Source organism: Lipotes vexillifer, unplaced genomic scaffold (genome assembly GCF_000442215.2).
Source record: "Lipotes vexillifer unplaced genomic scaffold, Lipotes_vexillifer_v1.1 scaffold1038, whole genome shotgun sequence".
NCBI lineage: Eukaryota > Metazoa > Chordata > Mammalia > Artiodactyla > Lipotidae > Lipotes > Lipotes vexillifer.
Genome location: NW_006780148.1, coordinates 1,007,638 through 1,032,315, shown reverse-complemented (window position 1 = coordinate 1,032,315; position 24,678 = coordinate 1,007,638). Strand labels below are relative to the sequence as shown.

General features: G+C 38.1%; 1 protein-coding gene and 1 pseudogene across 1 annotated transcript in view; one reads left to right on the top strand and one right to left on the bottom strand.

Annotated features, from left to right (window-relative positions):
- DPY19L4 (dpy-19 like 4) overlaps positions 1–21,797 on the bottom strand; it is a 59,174-nt gene extending 37,377 nt beyond the window's left edge. Inside the window, exons 1-6 of the mRNA XM_007453249.1 lie at positions 21,768–21,797; positions 15,982–16,092; positions 5,962–6,086; positions 3,510–3,600; positions 3,117–3,238; positions 2,861–3,006 (exon numbers count right to left, since the gene is read on the bottom strand). Of these exons, the coding sequence (XP_007453311.1) occupies positions 2,861–3,006; positions 3,117–3,238; positions 3,510–3,600; positions 5,962–6,086; positions 15,982–16,092; positions 21,768–21,783 (611 nt within the window). The 5' untranslated portion in view covers positions 21,784–21,797. The remainder of the gene's footprint in view (positions 1–2,860; positions 3,007–3,116; positions 3,239–3,509; positions 3,601–5,961; positions 6,087–15,981; positions 16,093–21,767) is intronic.
- On the top strand, positions 13,521–14,000 carry LOC103089081 (nucleosome assembly protein 1-like 1 pseudogene; annotated as a pseudogene).
- Positions 21,798–24,678: the final 2,881 nt, after the last annotated feature.

The following is a 24,678-nucleotide window of genomic DNA, read 5'->3' as shown; positions in this document are numbered from 1 at the left end:
TCCTGCTGAGCCAGAAAACAAGACACTTTCAAAGATTAATGAAGATGTGTCAAAAGAACTTGGGAGCCAGTCAGAAAGCACTCCTATCGACCAATGCTGTAAAAATTTAAGCAAGAAAAAGAATAATGATGGTAATGTATTTTAGCCCTATTGAATCAATGAAAATCTCTAAGTACAGAAAGATGCTTAAAAAGGAGAACACCAGAAAATGCTTTTTATCACTGTGTGAGACAGCTATTAAAACAATCTCTTACAAAGAAATTGGTAGTTAAAGTGAAATTAAGCATTTGTCCTAACTTTCTAATAGTAACTGAATTTAAAGGTAACCAAAGAACCTGGCTAATAAAGAAAGATTTTACTTTTGAAGAATGAAGCTAATGAAAATAGAAAACCCTAATTTTATAAACCCTAAATTAGGCAAAGGCTGTCAACTAGAGTTATAAACCTCAGGTATATTGTTAATGGTGAAAAGGACGTTCATTTGATGTCCCAGAACACCGCACAGATTGTTTTATAGTCATAAGAGGAAAACATAATTATTCAATGGAGAGATCAGACTGTCATCCTTCAAACCAGCAATTTCAGCTTCACTAGGGTTAGGCCAACTAAATACCCTGTAACTTGTAAAGTCACAGAACATGAAAACTACATCATCGACAATATATTCTAACCAAAATTGTTTATCTTGAATCCATCAAGCCTATAGAGGTATCTTCCAGATTACATAAACACAGAAGACAGAGAGAAAAGTTAAATAACACCACAGGGAAGCAATAGGAGAAATCCAGAAGTTAGGACATTCTGTAGGACGACTGACTTGGTCCCTTCAACAAGCCAACTGTCATTAAAAAAAAAGGGACTGGGCTTCCCTGGTGGCGCAGTGGTTGAGAGTCCGCCTGCCGATGCAGGGGACATGGGTTCGTGCCCCGGTCCGGGAAGATCCCACATGCCGCGGAGCGGCTAGGCGTGTGAGCCATGGCCGCTGTGCCTGCGCGTCCTGAGCCTGTGCTCTGCAACGGGAGAGGCCACAACAGTGAGAGGACCACTTACCGCAAAAAAAAAAAAGGGACTATGTTAGATTTAAAGAGAGTTAAGGAACGTAACAACCAGATGCAATACGTAATCCTGGATTAAATACTTGTTTGGATAAACCAGTTATAGAGGGTATTTTGGGGTCAACACAGGAAATTCTAATATGGGCTGGGTATTAGAAAAGATAAAAAAGTTACTGAAATAGAAAGGCAGAGGCTTCTAAATAAGGAAAGCAGCCTATAAAACAGTATGTGCAATATATCTCAATATATCTCATCTTGGTTAAAAAATATATACATATATATACATACATATACCACAAATACATACATGTATACACACACATATTCACAATAGAAAAAGGTCCAAAAGAATATGCACTGAACTTATTATTTTATTTTTGCTGGTTTCAAGTTTTTTATGATGTACATATGTTGCTTTTATAATAATAAAGTTTGGTTCACCCCTGTACTCCCTTTATGAGTTAAGAAGAAATATACTGATAACTCATAAAGCTGGACAGCTATACTTGAAAACTTCTAAGGAAGATTTTTTAAATCACTTACTTCAAACTGTTGCCAGCATGTGACCCTAAACAAAGCCCAGTAAGAGATATAGCCCTAAATCTGAAACTCAGTGTCTTTGAAGTACCATATTTTTCATTTGGCAGTTGCCAAAAGAAAATGTATAACAGAAGAAAGGTCTCATTTTCTAAAATTTAATCACGTTAAGTGTTATGAGGGGAAAGTGCTATGGAGAGGAAGCACTTTCAAAAGCCAAAAAAGGATCATTCAAAAAATAAATTTTTGACACTGACCAATGCCAAGAAAATTTTAGCTCTCCATTTCAAAGAAGTCCCATCCCGTACTCTCTTTGTACTCAGTATTAAAGAACTGAGGCTCCTTTAATCACCAAAAGGAATGGATTTATTATTCAAAGCACACTGTCATAGATTAATATAGTGGTTAACTTAAAACTGATATATCTGATGCCTCTTCCTTCTTTTCATGAAGCTATGTCATCAATTTTAAGTAAATGAGGAAAGACATGTATGCCAATGTTGCTATGGTTGAAAATAGAGAGATAGAGGTGAGTGTATTATTTTTCAACTGTTGCATGACAAATGACCACAAATGTAGTGGCTCAAAATAACACAGATTCATTGGCTCACAAACCCAGCACAGTATGGCTGGATTCTCTGTTCAGGGTCTCCTTAAGCTAAAATCAAAGCATCAACTGGGCTGTAGTTCTTATACAGGGCTTGTAGAGTTTTTACAAGCTCACTGGTTGTTGGCAGAATTCATTTCCTCCTCACTTCAATCCAGCAACAAGGCACCAAATCCTTCTCATGCTTCAAATATCTCTGACTTCCCTTCTGTACCAGCTGCAGAAAGCTGCTCACTTTTAGGGGCTCATATGATTAGATCAGGCCCACCAGCTAACCTTCCTACCTTAAGGTCAACTATGCCATGTAACCGGGGTCCCCGACCCCCGGGCCAACGACCAGTACTGGTCCACGGCCTGTTAGGAACTGGGCTGCACAGCAAGAGGTGAGCGGCGGGCGAGCGAGCGATGCTTCATCTGCCCCTCGCATTACTACCTGACCTATCCACCCCACTTCCGTGGAAAAACTGTCTTCAAGGAAACCTGTCCCTGGTGCCAAAAAGGTTGGGGACCGCTGCCATACAACACAACATAATCACAGGGATGAAATATCATATTCACAGGCAGGAATCAGGGCATGGAAGGTTTGGAGGGGGGAGCCATTTTTAGAACTCTACCACAGTCACAAAAAATTGTAAAACTTAATTTAAAACACCTTTCTTACCTGTTAATAATGAACCATGCAACAGTTAGCATTCCTTCTAGCCAAGTTCCACTCATAAGCCAACTTGTAACAAATAAAGCAGTGACATATATTCCTTGCAATCCAAAAACAATGCCAATATAGAAATATACTGGCTCAATAATCTCCTAATTGGGAGAAAAAAAAGAGAGAAGGAGATAATAGGATGACAACATATAATTTTGAGGATTCATAAATATGTGAGAAAATAAATATTAAAGTCAAAAGAAACACATACATTGCTACCAGTTGCTTGATATAAAACGCTGGCAATAAGTTCTGGATATAGAGACATTTGCTGCACTGCATTTATAGTCTTCAGAGATACAGTTTTGTTATTGTGTGTCAGTTCGTATACACCTAAAGCCAGAAAAATTTTTCTCCAGATTATTTATTCTGCTTTTACAAGAATTGAACATGTTATTCAGAGGTCATTAAATACTTTATTATAAAGAAGGATCTCAAAATATAATACTCTGTGCCTCATTTTTCCAATTTTTAAATTAACTACAAGAAAGACCGATACCTATATTCTGAGACAAATCTCCACATTCAAGGGCTCCCACATATAAGAACCATGTTTTATTTTAGGAAAATATTGTTACTAAATATACAAATGTAGTTATCATACCTCTTTCAAATGAAGGTGCCTTTAACATATCCTTATAATAAGAATAATAAATGGCACTATCACCCTGAAATGTGATTTCCCGTTCAAGCTCCTAAAAGAAAATGAAATGATTATTTAAATACCAGTGTCTTAAATTTCAACTGCAATCTTGTTCTCTCCTCATATTCCAAATTAATGCTATTTATTTATCCTTTTATTCAAAGACATGTTTGAATTTTCCTTTAACCACTAGTGGCCATATTAATAAGATTAAACTTTTCAATAATCTGGCAATCACTTTAATGAAATACTTAAGGTTTAAACTAGATGGTAACTCGTAAGTTATTTGCCTATTATATATAAGAAAAATCTGGAAGGAAAACCCAAAGTAGTACCATAAGGAGAACAAGAATAGTATAGCAGGAAGTAAAAAATGATGGTTGAGGTGTTAGAAGTCCATAATAAAAATATAAGTTTAAAAAGAAAGTATTATTTTTCTATTGCTACTCCACTTCCCTAGGTATCCAGAACAGCAAGCCCTTAATTAGGGCTTTCCAAGAGCAGCAGATAACCAGTTCTTTTCAAATGAACTCCCAGAAATGTAAGTAAATCTTAAAATTCCTAAAATTAGGCTGTACAGAACCAAGAATATAGGTAGTCAAAAACAATGAAACCTGTACTTATCATGCTGAATCAAACTTTCATAAATCTATAATCTTTTAAAATGAAACGTTTCTTTTCATGCATAATTTTATCAATTAATACAAAAGGTATCAGAGCAGTTTCCCCAAAGTTTGATCAACAGAACTTCCTAAGCTATTAATGGGTGTTACCTAAAAAGAGTTAAATAAGCTATGTAAAGGCTGGATTAGAGAAAATTAAATGAGTTTTTTCATTGCAACTTTTCAGTTTCACTATTCATTATACACTGAGAATCTCTATAAAGTCTTTCTCTATAAAGATCTACTTGAGCAGTGAACTCTTTTTTTTCTCATCTAGAGCTTATTAGTCTAAATAAATTTCCTCAAAATTTTTTATGAATGGTTACTGACTTTTCTTTCTAAAATTTCAAAGATGTGAACTCTTACTCAGTGCTTCTCAAAGTTAATGTGCATATAAAACTTCTAGAGATCTTATTCAAACATAGGTTCTGATTCTAAAGTGTGGCCTGAGAATCTGCAATTCTGAAAAAGCTCCCAGATGATGCCAATGCTCCTGGCTCATCACAGTGCTCTTCATGAATGTCTTCTAGATTTTTAAACCTTATTGTTCTCAATTCTGCCTACATAACAGAATCACATGGAAAGATTTTGTGCAATATTGACCCCAGACACTCCCCCCACCCCACCTAAGAATCTGTGAGGGAAGTTATTTTTTAAATCATCCCAGATTTTTCTATTGTACATCCAGTGTTGAGAACAACTAATACTTAATCTTCATAACATTTTCAAGGAAATAGGCTATACAAAATCCTTGGTCAAATCAATACAGGTGAGTAATTATTCAGTTAAATGTTTTGGTGGTGTTAGATAAATCAATGGCTTAAAAACATTTAGTCAGCTTGACTACTCGCTCAAAAATAAGAACAACAACAAAAAAGAGTTTGGGCTAAAACAAAAACAAAAAAACTTTAGAGTCAAGTGGTAACACCACGAACTTTGCCAATGCATATTACAGGTATACCTGTTTGCGAAGGTAAGCCTGAAAAAAAACTTATTCAAAGGCCAAATGAATTATGAATATAACTATAGTGAGTAAAGAGTCTGTGATTAACACATGATTTAAAACCAAACATTAAACATACTAATATGAGGCAACATTTTAATAAATACTGTTACGTCTGCTAGTCATTTTCAGCACCTCCAAACATTCTAATCTAAAAATTAAAATATTTTGATGCTGAAACTTCCAGACTGTTTCTTAAATGTAAACTACCAAAACTACGAAAAAGCTGACTAAACTTCAAAACATTTCACTGTCATCAAAAGTCCCAATAAATCAATTGCATGAAGGAAAGCCCCCTCATAATTTCTGTTCTACCACCTTGAAATACATGCTATTAAATTTGTCAAGGTTGATACTGTGACTCAAGACAGCTCCTATACCATTCTGTTCCTACTGGCTTACAGCATAACATTAAGCACTTGTCAGGCTTCCCTGGTGGCACAGTGGTTGAGAGATCGCCTGCCGATGCAGAGGACACGGGTTCATGCCCTGGTCCAGAAGGATCCCACATGCCGCGCAGCGGCTAGGCCCATGAGCCATGGCTGCTGAGCCTGTGCATCCGGAGCCTGTGCTCCACAACGGGAGAGGCCACAGCAGTGAGAGGCCTGAGTACCAACCAAAAAAACAAAAAAAAGAAAGCACTTGTCATACTTATCATGCATGTTTTGGCTCCCTGGAAAACACGTTATTTAAATTAACATTAAATGTTAAAACAAACGTTCATATGCTCAAAATTCTTTCTTCTTACCTGCCTGTTGGAAAACCAGAATTTCCGTTCATGGTATGCTGATAAATAGAGAGCATACATCATACCGCTAGTAACTGCTGCAAGACAGCCAATGAATATCTTTGCAAAGCACTGAAATAATATATCTGAAAAACCATATTAAAAGTAATCAGTTGTGGATGATATTTATATTTATGTACTTCTATTAAAAAGAAAAAGTAATCAAAGGTTGTATGTATCCTTGATATGATGTGACAAAAATGGCATTCTAACTGTGGTCTTCCTCCCCAAAACCCATAATCCCAGTCTAATCATTAGAAAAACAGCAGACAAATTCCAAGGGAGGGGCATCCTACAAAATATCTGACCAGTACTCCTCAAAACTGTCAAGGTCATCAAAAACAAGGAAAGTCTGAGAAACTGTCACAGCCAAGAGAAGTCTAAGGAGACACGATAACTATATGTAGTGTGGTATCCTGGATGTGATCCTGGAACAGAAAAGGACATTAGATAAACACTAAGGAAATATGAATAAAGTATGGACTTTAGTTAAAAATAATGTATCAATATTAGTTCATTAATTGTAACAAATGTATCATACTAATATAAAATGTTAATAATAGGGAAAATTCTGGGGGGGGGCATGTAAAATCGGAACTCTGTACTACACTGTCTGCTCAATTCTTCTATAAATTAAAAATTAGTCTATTAATTTAAAAAAGGAATAAAAGGAACATACTACCGAATATCTAGAGAAAAAAAAAACAGGTTCATTCAGAATTACTATTGTTATTTTTTTCCTTACCAAGAAATGTTTTTATTGAGGAATAATTTACATACTATAAATTACATACAGCTCTTTAAGTTGTACAATTCAACGACTTTTGATGATTATGTATTTAAAACATCATATACAACATCATATACAAAGTATTCACATTATATATACGTAAATAATTTGTTTTAAAAAAATTATTTATTTATTTTTTGGTTGTGTTGGGTCTTCGTTGCAGCACGCAGGCTTTCTCTAGTTGTGGCGAGCAGGGGCTACTCTTTGTTGCGGTGCGCGGGCTTCTCACTGCGGTGGCTTCTCTTGTTGTGGAGCATGGGCTCTAGGTGCGTGGGCTTCAGTAGTTGTGGCACACGGGCTCTAGAGCGCAGGGTCAGTAGTTGTGGCGCACAGGCTTAGTTGCTCCGCAGCATATGGGATCTTCCCAGACCAGGGCTTGAACCCGTGTCCCCTGCATTGGCAGGCGGATTCTTAACCACTGAGCCCCCAGGGAAGCCCCTATGTAAATACTTTTTGACGAAAACATAAAACACATTTGAATTTTCTACACACAGGATGATTTAGTCCTGCTATAGCTATTAACTATAATTCAGTATAATAAAAACAAATACTATATGATTTCACTTATATGTGGAATCTAAAAACCAAACAAATGAACAAACATAACAAAACAGAAACAGTGTCACAGATACAGAGGACAAACAGGTGGTTGCCAAAGAGCAGAGAGGTGGGGGGAGGAGAGAAATAGGTGAGGGAGATTAAGAGGTACAAACTTCCAGTTGCAAAATAAATGAATCACAGATATGAAATGTACAGTGTGGGGAATATAGTCAATAATTATAGTGACAGATGACAACCTGACTTACGGTGGTGATCATTTTGAAATCTACAGAAATAGCAAATCACTATGTTGTGTAACAGGAACTAACATAGTATTGTAGCTCAATTATACCTCAAAAACAAACAAACTCATAGAGAAAAAGATCAGACTTGTGGTTACCAGAGGTGAGAGGTGCGGGAGAGGGAACTGAATGAAGGCAGTCAAAATGTACAAACTTCCAGCTGTAAGATAAATAAGTACTAAGGATATAATATACAACATGATAAATATAATTAACACTGCTATATGTTACATATGAAAATTGTTAAGAAAGTAAAATCTTAAGAGTCCTCATCACAAGGAAAAAAATGTTTTTCTATTTCTTTAATTTTGTATCTATACAAGGTGTTCAGTAAACTTTTGTGATAATCATTTCATGATGTATGCAAGTCAAATCATTATGCTTATACAGTGCTGTATGTCAATTATATCTCAATAAAACTATAGGGGAAAAAAAAGATTCAGTAAATTAAGCCCAGGCCTAAAGGCCCAAAGCCCAGTGTTACGTTATTAAATGACTGAGAGGTTTATAAAAACAAACTGGTTGACTTATTAACTTAGCTATTTTCAAAACATTATTCAATAAATATTAATTTGTATAGTATATTAGAGACATTAAATAGAATAACCAGCTAGATATCACTAAATTAATAAGAATTATATTCAAAGTGCTTGAAAGACACTACCCAATAAATCAAACATTAGAATCAGGGAATTCTCTGGAAGTCCAGTGGTTAGGACTCCGCGCTTTCACTGCCAAGGGTGCGGATTCAATCCCTGGTCAGGGAACTAAGATCCCACAAGCCTTGCGGTGCAGCCAAAATATAAAAATAAATAAATAAACAAAATAAAAATAAAAAAAAATAATCAGCATGACACAATTGCTTTAAAATTACTGCTTTCCAACTGAAAAAGGATTAATCTCCAAAATACACAAGCAGCTCATGCAGCTCAATATCAAAAAAACAAAAAAACCAATCCAAAAATGGGCAGAAGACCTAAATAGACATTTCTCCAAAGAAGATATACAGATTGCCAACAAACACATTAAAGGATGCTCAACATCACCAATCATTAGAGAAATGAAAATCAAAACTACAATGAGGTATCACCTCACGCGGGTCACAATGGCCATCATCAAAAAAAATCTACAAACAGTAAATGCTGGAGAGGGTGTGGAGAAAAGGGAACCCTCCTGCACTGCTGGTGGGAATGTAAATTGATACAATCACTATGGAAAACAGTATGGAGGTTCCTTAAAAAACTAAAAATAGAACTACCATATGACCCAGCAATCTCACTACTGGGCATATACCCTAAGAAAACCATAATTCAAAAGAGACATGTACCACAATGTTCATTGCAGCTCCATTTACAACAGCCAAGACATGGGAGCAACCTAAGTGTCCACTGACAGATGAAAGGATAAAGAAGATGTGGCACATATATATAATGGAATATTACTCAGCCAGAAAAAGAAATGAAATTGAGTTACTTGTAGTGAGGTGGATGGACCTAGAAACTGTCATACAGAGTGAAGTAAGTCAGAAAGAGTAAAACAAATTCCGTATGCTAACACATATATATGGAATCTAAAAAAAAAAAAAAAAAAAAAGGTTCTGAAGAACCCAGGGGCAGGACAGGAATAAAGATGCAGATGTAGAGAATGGACTTGAGGACATGTGGAGGGGGAAAGGTAAGCTAGGATGAAGTGAGAGAGTGGCATGGACATATATACACTACCAAGTGTAAAATAGATAGCTAGTGGGAAGCAGCCGCATAGCACAGGGAGATCAGCTCAGTGCTTTGTGACCACCTAGAGGGGTGGGATAGGGAGAGTGGGAGGGAGACACAAGAGGGAGGGGATATGGGGATATATGTGTACATATAGTTGATTCACTTTGTTATACAGAAGAAACTAACACAGCATTGTAAAGCAATTATACTCCAATAAAGATGTTAAATAAATAAATTAATTAAATAAAATCACTGCTTCCAATAGTACATGTAAAGCATTTGGCCTGGCACATAGTAAGAGATCAGTAAATACTATCAATAGGTATTATTATTGAGCTACAGAAGCATACTTGCAAAAATATATGACAGATGGGCTTCCCTGGTGGTCCAGTGGCTGAGAGTCTCCCTGCCATGCGGGGGATCCAGATTCGATCCCTGGTCAGGGAACTAGATCCCGCATGCCGCAACTAAGTGTTTGCATCCACAACTAAAGATCTCGCACACCACAACTAAAAGATTCCCTCATGCCGCAACGAAGATCCCAAAAAAAAAAAAAAAAAAAAAAAAGACAGTTAATTAAAGCAATGTTGACACAATGTAAACTATAAACAGACTAATAAAAAAACTTACCTACCATGGCAATTTCGTAAAAGTGCTACAAAGTTTCTAAATATGTATCTTTTCCTGTTTTTTTTTTAAATTAAGTCTTGGACAATGACAAATTAATCCTAATTATCAAGGGCTATTACAAAAAATATATTCAACCAAATCTTATATATAAATGCCTTACCTTAGTGCTATTTTGTTTTTGAAAGATTTTGTAAAGAGTCAAAGCTGGAATCAAGCTATCAGTGTTTGATATAAGTGTATATATTTTAGAGAAAATAAAGAGCTCTGGGCCCTGGAAATTATTTATTAAAAAATTATCATGGGGGACTTCCCTGGTGGCACAGTGGTTAAGAACCCGTCTGCCAATGCAGGGGACATGGGTTCGATCCTTGGTCTAGGAAGATCCCACACGCTGCGGAGCAACTAAGCCCGCATGCCACGACTACTGAGCCCGTGAGCCGCAACTACTAAAGCCCGCGCACCTAGAGCCCATGCTCCTCAACAAGAGAAGCCACCACAATGAGAAGCTCATGCACCACAACAAAGTATAGCCCCCGCTCACCGCAACTAGAGAAAGCCCGCATGTAGCAACAAAGATCCAATGCAGCCGAAAATAAATAAATAAATAATAAGTAAATTTATAAAAAAAAATTATCATGGGCCTGGTGGCCTAGTGGTTAGATTCCAGGCTTTCACTGCCGTGGCTCAACCAGCATTCAATCCCTGGTCGGGGAACTGAGATCCGGCAAGCCATGTGGCCAAAAGAAAAAAAAAAATTGTAGGATTCAATTTCACAAAAAGTAAAAAAAAGAAAAGAAAAAGTATAAATACATTGAAAAAAATATAAGCAGTACTTGCCAAAATTTTAAGAATAGTTATTATCTACTGGAATTATGCATATATTTTTATTATACTTATCTCTATTTTCACATTTTCTACCCTAAAAATATATTTTTGTAATCAGGGGAAAATACTGTTTTATAGGAGCTATCTCTAAATTGTTTAAATACCTTTCTTATACTGTATTTTCCAAAACGTTTTAAATGATCACTCTTATTAGTCAGCTTTGCTGTAGTAAAAAAGTGACCCCCATATTACCAGTGGCTTACAGAACATATATTTAATTCTCATTCATGTTACTGTGGGTTTTGGGTCAGCAGTCACTCTCCACTCAATTCCAGACTTCAGATTAGCTGTGGCTCTTCTTGTATCTTCAGAATTCCAGAATGGGATCAGTCCCTATTTGGGACATGCTGTTCTCATTACAAAGGAAAAGAGCAGCAGAACAGACAAAAACATACAATGCCTCTTATAATTTCTGGTCAGAACTAGTACACTGCTACTTCCACTCACATTCCATTGGCCCACGAAAGTCACATGGATAAACCTGAGAACGGGGTAGGGAAGTATACTCCACTTCAGAGAGGCAATCCAAATCACATGGTAATGGGAAGGAATGTATAATCCACTTTCAGGGCAGGGAGAAAACATTTGGGAACAATAGAAGGATCCACCAGGGTTTGCCCCATTAGTCACAAATGTCTACTTCCCCCCCAAAGGCAAAACACACTCACTCCTTCTCAAGAAAGATACCCTTAGAGCAGCTTACTCAGCCTGCTTTCTGCATGTAGAAAGTTAGGGACTCATACATCATTTTAAGACATGAATAGTTGTGTCCTTAATCTAGGCTGGCAGTTCTTTTGACAGTATGTCTCTCTCAAAGCTTAGCCAGCAATTCTCCTAGGTTTTTACTTAAGAGAAATAAAAATAGATGTCCACAAAAAGATTCGTACAAGTATTCACAGCAGCCTTATTCATAATAGCAGAATACTGGAAATTACTCAAATGTCCAACAGGAAAAGCAAGAACACTTACAGCAAGAAGAATGAATCTCAAAATGATTATATTTTTAAAGGATAACATATTGAGCTAAGTGAAAGAATCCAGGCACAAGGACATATATGTTGTATGACTCCATTTATATGAAATTCTAGAACATGCAAAGTCAATCAATATTTAAAAATATCAGAAGAGTGGTTGTTTTGGAGGGTACAGGGAAAATCTCCTGGAAAGGGACACAAAAGAACTTTCTGGGATAAGGGAATGTTAGGTATCTTAGTTGTAGTCAAGTACCAAAACTCATTTAATTAAATACCTATGATTCTGTACATTTTTTTTTTAAGCAGGGCTTTCTTTTCTATCTATCTATCTATCTATGTATCTATCTATCTATTTATTTATTTATGGCTGCGTTGGGTCTTCGTTGCTGCGCACAAGCTTTCTCTAGTGGTGGCGAGCAGGGACTACTCTTTGCTGTGGTGCACAGGCTTCTCATTGCGGTGGCTTCACTTGTTGTGGAGCACGGGCTCTAGGTGTGCAGGGTTCAGTAGTTGTGGCACATGGGCTCAGTAGTTGTGACTTGTGACTTGTGGGCTCTAGAGCACAGGCTCAGTAGTTGTGGCGCACGGGCTTGGCTGCTCCACGGCATGTGGTATCTTCCCGGACCAGGGCTTGAACCCGTGTCCCCGGAATTGGCAGGCTGATTCTTAACCACTGCGCCACCAGGGAAGCCCTGCTTCTGTGCATTTTATGATATGTTAGTTATACCTTAATTTTTAAAAATTAAATCATTCATTTTTGCAAAGAAAAGAACAATTTTGTTGGCTTTTTACCTACTTGATTCCAGTCAACTCCATACTCCAATAACTATACCCACAATTCTTCTAGATATGCCTCTCTCAAAGATTTAACTACAAGTATTTTGAGCTTATGAAGCTTTGTTTATTTGTCACATAAAGCCACACCCTTTGTTCTTTTTCCCTGAGTGCTTTACTCAACTGAAAGGAGTTAGCAGGAGCTACTTTAATCCATTCATACATTTTAACAAACTATGTGACAGTCATGCCCTTGATTTGGGCGTTGCCCTAAGGATTCATCTTAATCAGCCTTTGTTACTTAAAGTATTTCTCAATTTTATTGAATATTTTTTCCTAGTTGAAAAGACAAACAATACTAATTTCAATACTACAAGCCCCAGAAATTTTGGATTCCTATTTTCCTCTTCTTTCCTGACTGCAAATGGGCCAATTCTGTTCTCATGTGTCTCTTTCCTGTAATCAAAAGTAGCTGATAGCTTCTGCTCCTCCCACCGCCGCCCTGAGTCACTGCCTGCACACCTCTGGCCGCCTGGCTCCCCCTGCTAGCCACTGATATTTGACATTCATACAACATGGCAGACATCGACAACTTGTCTAGGGTAGTTAAAAGATGTGTGAATGCTCTCAAAAACCTTCAAGTTAAATGTGCACAGATAGAAGCCAAGTTCTATGAGGAAGTTCATGATCTTGAAAGAAAGTATGCTGTTCCCTATCAGCCTCTATTTGATAAGTGATCTGAGATTATTAATGCCATTTATGAACCTATAGAAGAAGAATGTGAATGGAAACCAGGTGAGGAAGATAAAATTTCGGAGCTAAAATAAAAGGCCAAGATTGTAGATGAGAAAAAGGATGAAGAAAAGCAAGACCCCAAGGAAATTCCTGAATTTTGGCTGACCATGTTTAACCCTTCACAAATGAAGGGTTGACAAAGACATATAGGATGAGGTCAGAACCAGATGATTCTGGTCCTTTTTCTTTTGATGGACCAGAAATTATGGGTTGTACAGTGTGCCAGATAGACTGGAAAAAAGGGAAGAATGTCACTTTGAAAACCATTAAGAAGAAACAGAAACACAAGGGATGTGGGACAGTTCGTACTGTGACCAAAAAAGTTTCTAATGACTCTTTCTTTAATTTTTTGCCCCTCCTGAAGTTCCTGAGAGTGGAGATCTGGATGATGGCTGAAGCTATCCTTGCTGTGGACTTTGAAATTGATCACTTTTTACGTGAGCATATAATCCCAAGATCAGTGTTATACTTTACTGGAGAAGCTGTTGAAGATGATGATGATTATAAAGAAGAAGGTGAAGAAGCAGATGAGGAAAATAATCCAGACTATGACCCAAAGAAGGATCAAAACCCAGCAGAGCGCAAGCAGCAGTGAGGCAGGATATATGTGGCCTTGAGGATAACCTGCACTGGTCTATCTTCTGCTTCCCTGGAAAGGATGAATTTACATTATTTGACAAGCCTATTTCAAGTTTCTTGTTCTCTGTTTGTTTGCTCGTTTTTGTTTTTTGCAGTCTAAAATAAAAATGTCAAAAAAAAAAAAAGCTGCTGATGATCAAGGTACTCTAGTAATATTCTGTTTGTGATCTTGTTACCTAAAATAATTTAAAAATTAGTATTAAAATTGCAACTATTCACAGGAAACAGTTTTATAAAATGTTTTGTCACGCATAGATGGATTATTTTCCAGCTCCCAAAAAGTTTTCTTGCTGCTAACCTTTGAACTAGATCTGTAGGTGACTCACTGCCCTTATCTTATGTGAGCAAATTTATATAAATGGCCCCTGAACTCCCTATGGGAAAGAATCTATTTACGAAAGCTGTTCAGCTCCTAAGGATGGCATATTCTCCAAAGCCACTTTCAGATATGGTTCAGAAGGATAACAGAAACGGAAGGACCTCCAGAGGATGAAGCCAAGGACGACAAAGAACAATGAACTGGGAAACTACTTCCAAGGAAAACAACTAGGGCCTAATCAAGAAACATTCCCCAGAGGAGGAAGACCTCATATTTACCTAGTAGGATTTCAAAACTGCTATGGACCAGTGGTTAATGTGTCTCTCACTCTTCCTCTTTCTGAATGGAAGCATTTATTTTAATATCCTATCCTCATTCAAAAGTGTATAATGGGAGCGGGGGCATGTGCTTTGCTAAGAAAAGCCTGCTTACAAGGCAGGCTCTTGGCAGGCATCTGGGAACCTAGATTTCAAAAGCGTTCCCACCATTTTCTAATGAGTGGTTTACTGTACCTAACTTATTTGTGCAAACAGTGTGGTTCATACCTACTGCTTTCCTTCTGGGAATCTAGAATTTTCCTATGCATTAAGCAGAGGCTACATGACCAGCCACCAGTAAAAACCCTGAGCAGAGTCGCTAATATGCTTCCCAGGTAGACAAACCTACAAATGTCACAATTTGATGCTGAAGGAATTATGTATGTCCTATGTGACTTGGAAGCTTCTGTCTAGTTTCTTGCAGTCTTTAGTCCATAGGTCCTTTCCCTTTGCTGATTTTCTTTTGTATTGTTCACTGTAATAAATTACAGCTGTGAATATGACTAAATTCTGAGACCTGTGACTCCTCCTAATCTCTGAACATGGGGGTGTTCTTGGGGACCCCTGACACAGAGCAGATAACTTGTCTTTTTAATTCATAGGTCTCTGGATTGAATGAGTCATAGCTGACCCTGATGAAGATAACAAGACCTTGGGCTTCAAGACTGATGCCCTGACTGGGTAACACTGGGTGTCTTCCTTGGGGTCAGGGAGGTACCAAGTATATTTTGTCTGAGGGAGACAAGTAAATATTTATGACCAAAAGGCCAGAATGTGGTAGACTTATTCTTATTCCCAACTATTTTGTCCTTTCCTATAAAAAGATTTTTCATCCCTGCCTATTACCATGTGACTTGCCATGCTTCCCTGTAGTCAGACTAAACTCCATCCCACTGTCTAGACTGATTATATGACTTGGTTGGGCCAACAGAATGTGAGTACAAGTGACAGTGTGCCAGTTCAGCAGAAACTTTAAGAGGTACTGCATGACTCTGCCTGTTTTCCTGCTCTTTTTCTCTGCCACAAGAAAAACACATCCCAAATAGGGATTATGCCTTCATGACATGAAGCTACATCAGCCAAGCTACAGCCACAACATGTAGTGTTGATCAGAAACAACTGTTTTTTGTAAGCCAGTGAGACTTAGAAATTGTTCTACAGCAAAACCTAATGCAAGCTGACCAATATCACCACATACTTAAGATAAAAATGTTTATACATTTGAAATATTAATGTAAAATATATTTCCTAACATAACTATTTTTGTAATAGCATAAAAACTCCAAATCTCTCTAACTTACGTTTTGGAACTCTTTCAGGAATTGCAGTATTGTTGATTTTCTCTTCTTTGGCAGATTCTTTATTTTCTGAAGACTTTGGCTTTTTTCTTTGGCGCAGTTCTATAGTTGGTCCTTAAAATATTTGAAAAGTTATTGCAATGTATGTATCAAATTATTCTGTCTATATCTGATTTACTTTTATTATACTTAGGTAAAAGTCTCATGAAGAACTATTTGTACCAAAGATAACTTTCTTCATAATTATTTTAGCACTCCCCGCAAAACTTTCCTTTCCTACAAACAAAAAGACAGTATAAATTCTGCCTCCAACTCGTGCTTTCATAGTCCTACTGATAAACTGAGCTCTTCTCCTGAGATGATGCTATTTTCAAAATATCCCAAAATAAGTAAACTCTTTTCCAGAATGACTGGACAACAGTGTTATTTAATAAATTAGCTTATTATTCTAGTTACATGAGAGTATAACATGCATCATTCATGAGTTAACAATTTTTTAAAATAAAAATAAAATACACTGATCATAAAACTATACTTCATTTTTTTAAAATAAATTTTATTTACTTATTTATTTTTGTCTGCATTGGGTCTTCATTGCTGCACATGGGTTTTCTTTAGTTGTGGTGAGCGGGGGCTACTCTCATTGCGATGGCTTCTTTTGTTGCAGAGCACAGGCTCTAGGTATGAGGGCTTCAGTAGTTGTAGCACATGGGCTCAGTAGTTGTGGCTCATGGGCTCTAGAGCGCAGCCTCAGCAGTTGTGGCTCACAGGCTTAGTTGCTCCGCAGCATGTGGGATCTTCCCGGACCAGGGCTCGAACCCGTGTCCCCTGCATTGGCAGGAGGATTCTTAACAACTGCACCAAAAGGGAGTCCTATACTTCCTTTTTTTTAAATAATCCTGAAGGTTCTGGAGAATTTCACAGTGCTGTGGTATCATTATCATTCAATAGTCTTAGAGATTTAGGTATTGGAAAATAGGCTGAACCTATAAAAATCCCTATATTTGGGAAACTCTCAGAAATTTTCCCAAATCTACTCTTTCTATACCCGATTTAAAAAATGTAATGCAGAAAGTACCTCGAAATCAGTAAACTAAATTCCAAATTAAACAGGAATTTACAATATTCAACTTAACTACTTTTCCTCCCTAGAGTTAATTATGAGGTAGACTATGTCATGTAGATATAGGATGCTATGATGGGCTGTCAAGGTTTCAGGTGGTACAAGAACTTATCTCCTTCTAATAGAAGCAGAGAAGAGTTTTTTCTTTTCTCTTAGTAATGGCTTAAGGCTAGGAAAAATGAGCCTAAAAAGAGGAGTTAAAAAATGAGAAATGAATCAGCTACTGTTGCTGATGATCAGATGGCTGATTCTCTAACTTTACTGTGGAAAATGAGTAAAATGGATTTTAAAGTAGCTTCAAAGCAAATTCACGTTTGCTAAAATATCTTTAAACACTGACACACTGAGGGAAAAAATACTGTATATTTAGTGGATTCTGTCTGACTAGTTAATTTTTAACCATTTCTATACTATTTATCATTTATTTTATAATCATGTTAAGTAGTAAAGTCAGTGAATAATTAGAAAATGACATTATTAGAAAAGCCATACCATGGATATTGAGTATTTCTGCATGCAAATCTGAGACAAATAAATATTATTATATTCCTTCTTCATGATTTCCTTTTAATTTTCCCCCGCTATGGGTTAAAGCAAAAGTTAGAAGCATTCAACAAGAATGAAAATTTATGTAAAGCCAAATGAAGTCTTCAAATGCAAGTTATTATTTTAAATTGTATTAAAAAAGAATACATGGAAAAAATATAACCACAAGACATATACTTAGTAGATACATGTGCATGATTAAACACATTAACAGTACTGGATTAAAAAATTTTAATTGGGTAATTTCAGAAATCAAGTTAACAAATCTACTGAGGAAGTTAACAAATTACGTGACCAATGGGTTAGATAGGGCTTTTTTTATTAGACAGTCTAAAAGCACACATTTAAGATAAAGATAATTTGGAAAGGAAGGGGATATTCACATAAAGTGTTCTTTACAAAAAGCTATTATTTTTCTTTTTTAAAAAAATTCTCTATAAAATCAATCACTTTACAAGGATTTTAATAAAGTGTTCTCTGTGCACATAAATGGCTTTTTTGTTTGGTTTGGGTTTTGTTTTTGGCCACACTGCGCAGCATGCAGGATCTTAGTCCCCTGACCAGGCATGGAACCTGTGCCCCCTGCAGTGGAAGCAGAGTCTTAACCACTGAACCACCAGGGAATTCAACAAAAATTTTGCACAGAACCCCGTTATTTATGAAGTGTATAAATCTTAATCGGTCACCTCTCAGGAATCTATATTAGCAATGTTTATCATACAAATAAATAATCTGTAAAGGATCTATAATACTGTATTTTCTTTATTATTATTTTTTTGGCCGTGCTGCACGGCTTGTGGGATCTTAGTTCCCTGACCAGGGACTGAACCCACAGGGTGAAAGCGCAGAGTCCTAACCACTGGACTGCAAGGGAATTCCAATACTATATTTTATTGATTCTAAGAAGCCATATATTTTAAGATACTATTTGATGTTTTTCAAGGGGAAAATTGGCACTACCATGTTAAATATGTGCATTGGTTTTAAGACATGGCAATTTCAGTGGCATTAAATTGTGGGAGCAAAAAGTACTACTTGGGAAATACAGTAAACTTTTTAACCAATCTCTTCAATCTTGTCCCTAAATTTTTTGCCTGTGACCATAAATCAAAACTGATTGGATACAAACTTTACCTCATTTCCTTTATATTGATCTTTTAACTTCATAATTGATAAACAAAGCCCAGAATCTTTAGGTGGATAAGTAACAAAAGGCCAAAGCTGCGGACAAACTAGATTATTAATCATGATAGGAAAGCTCTGGGATAGAATTCAGGTTTCCTTTTCACTATCTTATACTTTTAGCATTGTAAAGAAAAAGTCAAAGTAGTAAATCACCTATATTTCAATTAAAAAAAAAAAGAGTGACTTCCCTGGTGGTACAGTGATAAAGAATCCACCTTCCAATGCAGGGGAAGCGGGTTCCATCCCTTATCGGGAAACTAGGATACTACATGCCACGGGCAACTAAGCCCGCGCGCCACAACTACTGAGCCCACGTGCCCTGCAGCCCATGCGACAACCAGAGAGAAAACCCACACGCCACAACTAAATAGAAGCCCGCACACTACAAAGAAAGATCCCGCGTGCCTCAACGAAGACCCCACGTGCCGCAATAAAGCCAAATAAAACAACAGCCAAAATAAAGGAAGAAAAGAAAAAAGAATCTGCCCATATCAAAAATAAAGAATAAAAGAAAAAGTCAAATAAATAAAAATGATAACATAGCCACAAAAATAACCTCCTATTTCAGTCTCTGGCCCAGTGATCTTCACATAAGATAGCTAACAGGGCTACAAATAGGCTTGCAAATGTCCATCTAGACTATACATAGCAACTTCCAAGTGAATTATGAACATTGCTCTGCTCAAGGCTATCACTTCTTTCTTTGCTCTAACATATCTTCCAGGAAACATAAATATAAATGCCATGACCCTCTACAGCATCAAGAGAAGATGAGATTTCCCAAAGAGTATTTACTTAGAGAAAAGTGGGACAATGAAGAGGATCCAGGTAAATGTGAATGATAAGCAAAAAGCGATATAGAGAACATCTGGATACAAGTAAAACAGACTATTTAGTCTAATTTTAACACAGTGAATACAAATAATATGCATTTAATTAATTTATTTTTTTATTATTTTTTTTTGCGGTATGCAGGCCTCTCGTTGTGGCCTCTCCCGTTGCGGAGCACAGGCTCCGGACTCACAGGCTCAGCAGCCATGGTTCACGGGCCCAGCCGCTTCGCGGGACGTGGGATCTTCCCGGACCGGGGCACGAACCCGTGTCCCCTGCATCAGCAGTTGGACTCTCAACCACTGCGCCACCAGGGAAGCCCAATAACATGCATTTTGAAAAACAGTATAGAGTGCCTAATAAATGGAAAGTACTCAGAAAAATGCCTAGGACATAGACATGTTTACTATAAATATCATTACTAGATTACAATAAATGAGAATTGCTCATTGTTGACTATTATATCCCAGTACCTAACACATTAGACAGTCAAATATTTACGGAATTAAAAAATTCGTTGAATAAACTTTAACAAAACTGCAATCCATTAATTGTTCCAAGATGTATTTCATTGCTTTGGATTATCTGTAATTCTACAAACAAAAATCATTTTTCATTTTATATCACAGAATTAAATTTCACAAACTTGTATGGTTTGTGAAACCATAACTGGTTCTACATCATACCTATTTGGTTAGGTGTAACTATAACTTCTTAAAACAATTTCTCATTTGCATGATATATAATATTAAAGACTTTTAATACTGCAGTATTAATTTTTTTATGCTTTAACTTAAGTGCTCATGGAAACATACAAGCTAGCTCATCAACCCACCCCTAGAGATTTGCAGTTAGTCAGAAAAGGAAAAAATATCAAAAAATGTATTACATATACTGCAACCAAAGATAAAACCGAGACAACAAACAGAATTACATTCTTCCTTACCAACTACAAAGAGTTTTGGTTTTGAAGCTGTTTTTAGGTAGAGTGTCTTAAATTTAGATCAGTTTTAACACAGGAAACTTAAGGAAGACGAGGCAAATATGAAGCAAGAGGGAGCACAGGGACAGAGCAGCAAGACACAGCGCAGCAAAAAATTCTTACAATTAATTTCTTTTAATTGCTTTCCACTGAATTCTTGAAACTCCCTTCTTGCACTCTTGGTTCAGTAAGGCTTCAATCTAAATAAATCACATTCACAACTGCCCTCAATAAGGTAAAAAGTCATGTTTTCCAAAAGGATTAAAAATCTACCTGTTCAGTCGAGACACCATTATACCTATGCCTGAAAGTAGCATGCCTATCATGAAGATATATCATGACACGAATGTTTCCTCTAACATCTCTCACTAGCTAAGTTCCTCCCAACTCCGCATTTTTATCTCATACCTATCGATTTCTATGAATTAATTTTCTTGGCATTGGCCCTGAAGGGGCATGAAAAGCTTTCTCCAGCCCACCCACTTTCACCCAGAAAGCACTCCTGGCTTCCAGATCCCCCCAAAACCACTTACATCCCTTCTCCCTTTGCCATCTCGCCCTAACCTGTAACTGAACTTGACCTTCTTCAATTTCTGCCTCCTCATCCCCTCCCAATGCACCTTACCACGTCTACCCCAAACCCTTGCCTCTGTTTGTCCCCTTGGCCTGCGGCTCCTCTCACCGGTGGTGACTTTTTATTTGTCAGAATCCACAGACCTCTAAAGAGCGCACTCAGACTGAGGGGCACTTGGTTAAACAACTATCCCTCTCGGAAATGCACTCAGTACCTAAACCTACATCTTCTAAACCAAAGTATGTCCCCCACCCCATCAGTCATCTGCTCACAGCCCTCCCTCTCCACCACTCCCCACACGGGTTTCTCTCTTCCTACACGATTCCCAACTTCAAGCTCCACTTTCGCTTCCCACTAGAGCCGACACAACTTCGGGCTATTTACTCCGCTCCTTCTGAATTTCTCCACACACCTCCCCCGCCGCCCCGCTCTTTCCCGCCGGACCGTCGCGGCCGCCCGCAGCCCCGGTCTCCGGGGCCCTCGAGCCCCCGTCCCTCTTTCCCGAGACCTCGGGCGACAGTAGGCGCGCTGGACCCCAGGGAGGTCACCTTCTTCCTCCGCCATCGTCCCCGCGGACGCCGGGGCGCCCCTCCGGCTCCCGCGCGGCTCAGAGTCTCCCGCCCTCCGTGTTGCGGAACCCCTCGGCCTCCCCAGGCCCGCTCCCGGCCGCCGCGCCCCCACTTCCTGACCCGCCCCCCTCCGGTGTCGCGGCCAACCGAGTCCCCCCGGACGGCCCTGGAACCAGAGTGCCGGAAGCGGAGGGCAGCCGGAGCGTTTGGCGGGCGCGCTTGGTCCTGCGCGGGCCGGAAGGCGGCTCTACGTGGAGTGGCACCGCCCACCGCTGGTGCTCCGGGACCGCTTCCCCGGCTCCCCCGCCCCTCTCGGGAGGCGAGCGCGGGCGTCCAGCTGCATCTCCTTTCCTCGCCCGTCCTCACCGTAAAGGTGGGCGCCCGAGCGGGCTTTCTGGGGCTTTTGTGGGTGGACTCAGGTAGTCAGAGAATATCCAGATCCAGCCCGCATATCCGCCCCATTTTACAGAGAGGAAACTGAGGTGCAGCGAGTGTAAGTCACAAAGCTAGTCGAAGCCAGAACTGGAACCCAGGGCTCCTGCGTCCTCCTGGTGCTTTCAGAGCGAGGCAACACCCTCTGGGTTGACGCGTTGGTTTAGTAAGCCGCTAGACATCTACAGGAAAGAAGCTTGTACTTGGAACTTAGTGTTTTTAACCACCCAAACTGGTTAAACAAATGTATTTGCATGATATTATTTTGAAAACAGTAATACTTATGGTCAGTGCGGGGGAGAGGTGCGTTTAGATATTCCACAACAATGGAACATAGTTTTAACTTGTTATACTGTTTGTCTTCACTTTTATTATATCTGGCATTCTCCAAATATACCAGGATCTATCTCCCTCAACAGTACTAAGAAGTAATTTAGGAACTGACAAAATGCCCATTATAGAACGAGAGGAAAAAGGCACAAGAACTCACTGAAGTCATGGGGTTATTAAGGTTGTCCTGTTCTTAGCAGGCAAGAGTCTCCTTCATCAAGTCAGGATATTTGGGGAGAAGCTATCAGTTTTCAGTGCTGTGCAAAAACAGTTCCAGGAACTCTTTTTATGCCTTTGGTTGCTTGTAAATATGTCTTGCCTGTCAAACAGCACTGGACCAGGAGTTAGAAACACGGGTGGAAGATACCAGTTGCCCAGAAAAGGCCTGGGTCAAAGCACAGAGAACAAAACTGTTGGTCTTTGAAAACCACAAGAGCCCACGTACACAGCAGCAGATTTCAGTGCCCAGCTTATCAGATGATAAGCAGACAAAGCTCCAGCTCATGTGAGAACAACACAGTGGCCACTGAGGGCCACTGTTTTCCAAGTCTAGGGTCTTGAGGTGATGACCATTCCTCCCCTAGTTCCTTCATGATCACCTCAAGGACTTAATTTAAGTATAATTTAAATTATACTGCATGCTCTATACAGTAGTGGAGACAGAGAAAAAAATAGCTTCTCAAAATCAAATGGAAACATGAAAGAAGAGAGATAAAACTCAGTCTTTAGATACTAATCAGTGGAATCGTGATTGTGTTCCCTAGTAGAAGCATTCTTCCCTTGAACCCTAAACCTCCACATAAGAATAATGAGAATGGGTCATTTTATTCCTGAACCAGTGTAATTTTGCTATGAGAAAAATAAGACATTTTTTGTTCAAAATATCAACTCATCCAAAAAGATGTACCCCTAACTACTCAAGATGTTGCCTTGCAGCTGGCCATATAGCTGAGCGTTCAGTAAGTCATTCCATAAGTCGATAAGACCAGCTGCCTCCAGATAGTAATGCACATAGCTAGTGGACACATGGTCCTAAGATAACTTCCGATTAGAATTTGATTGACCATTTTATGACTGTAAACCGTGGGCTGCTAGTTTCCCATCCAGAATTTGAAGGGTCATTTCATTATCCTTTGCCTCTTCTTGACCAATCCTAAACACCTCAAATTTTCTCAAATGGTCTTTATTTACAGTCCACTCTCAAAGAACAATATGGTTTTCTGCCTCCTCTCTAGAAGTTTGAGGACCCCTTTAGTATGCAGTAGATATTTTTAGGGATTGATGTGAAATGCTTTGTTGTAAGTCTTTTAAGAAAATGTAGATTAGGAAGCTGTTGTAGTAAACTGGGTTTAAAAAGTAAAGTCTTGAAATAAGGCAATGGAAATAAAAATGTTCAAAGAGAAGGGATTCAAAAGATACTGGAGGTAAATTTACAGGGCCTAGTGACAAATTGGATATGATAAATGATGAGTTGAAATGATTCCTAAGGTTTCTATCTTAAAATTAAATATGTGCCTTCTGTGTGCCAAGTAGTTTGTTACCAGGATATGAGACAAATATAAAACAAAAGCCCCTGAAGACTTACCTACTTGAAACCAAAAAAATACAGGCGAAATCTATTTCAAAAACATTCTTCTATCCAATGCGTCACCTTATTACTAGTAACAGAATAATTAGTGTGAAATCTTTGCATTAGTTCAGCTCTTCTTCTGTTAAAGATATGGAACTCTGTTTCATCTTTATTATGTCATAAATTTGTAATTATCCATTGATGAACATATTTAAATTATTTTCAAACACCATCTCCTTTGTGAAGTCTGAACCAAATATGATCAATTCATCTTTGAAAACACATAACACTCTTACCACCATTATATCCTGGCTTGTATTTTGGTCATGTTTTATACCGTTGTTTCAACTCTTTGAAACACACTGTAGACAAGTATTTTGGTAATTGACTTAAAAGTTGTTGACAATAGTATTAGCGGTGGGTGTCTTAGAAGACCAACGTGATAAGCTGTATATTTGGCACTATCAACGAGAACTATGATTTGAAGCCGTTTTGTCTTAGCTTGTCACCAGTTCTACTTGTGACTATGGATTAATTTTTTTTTTTTTTTTTTTTTTT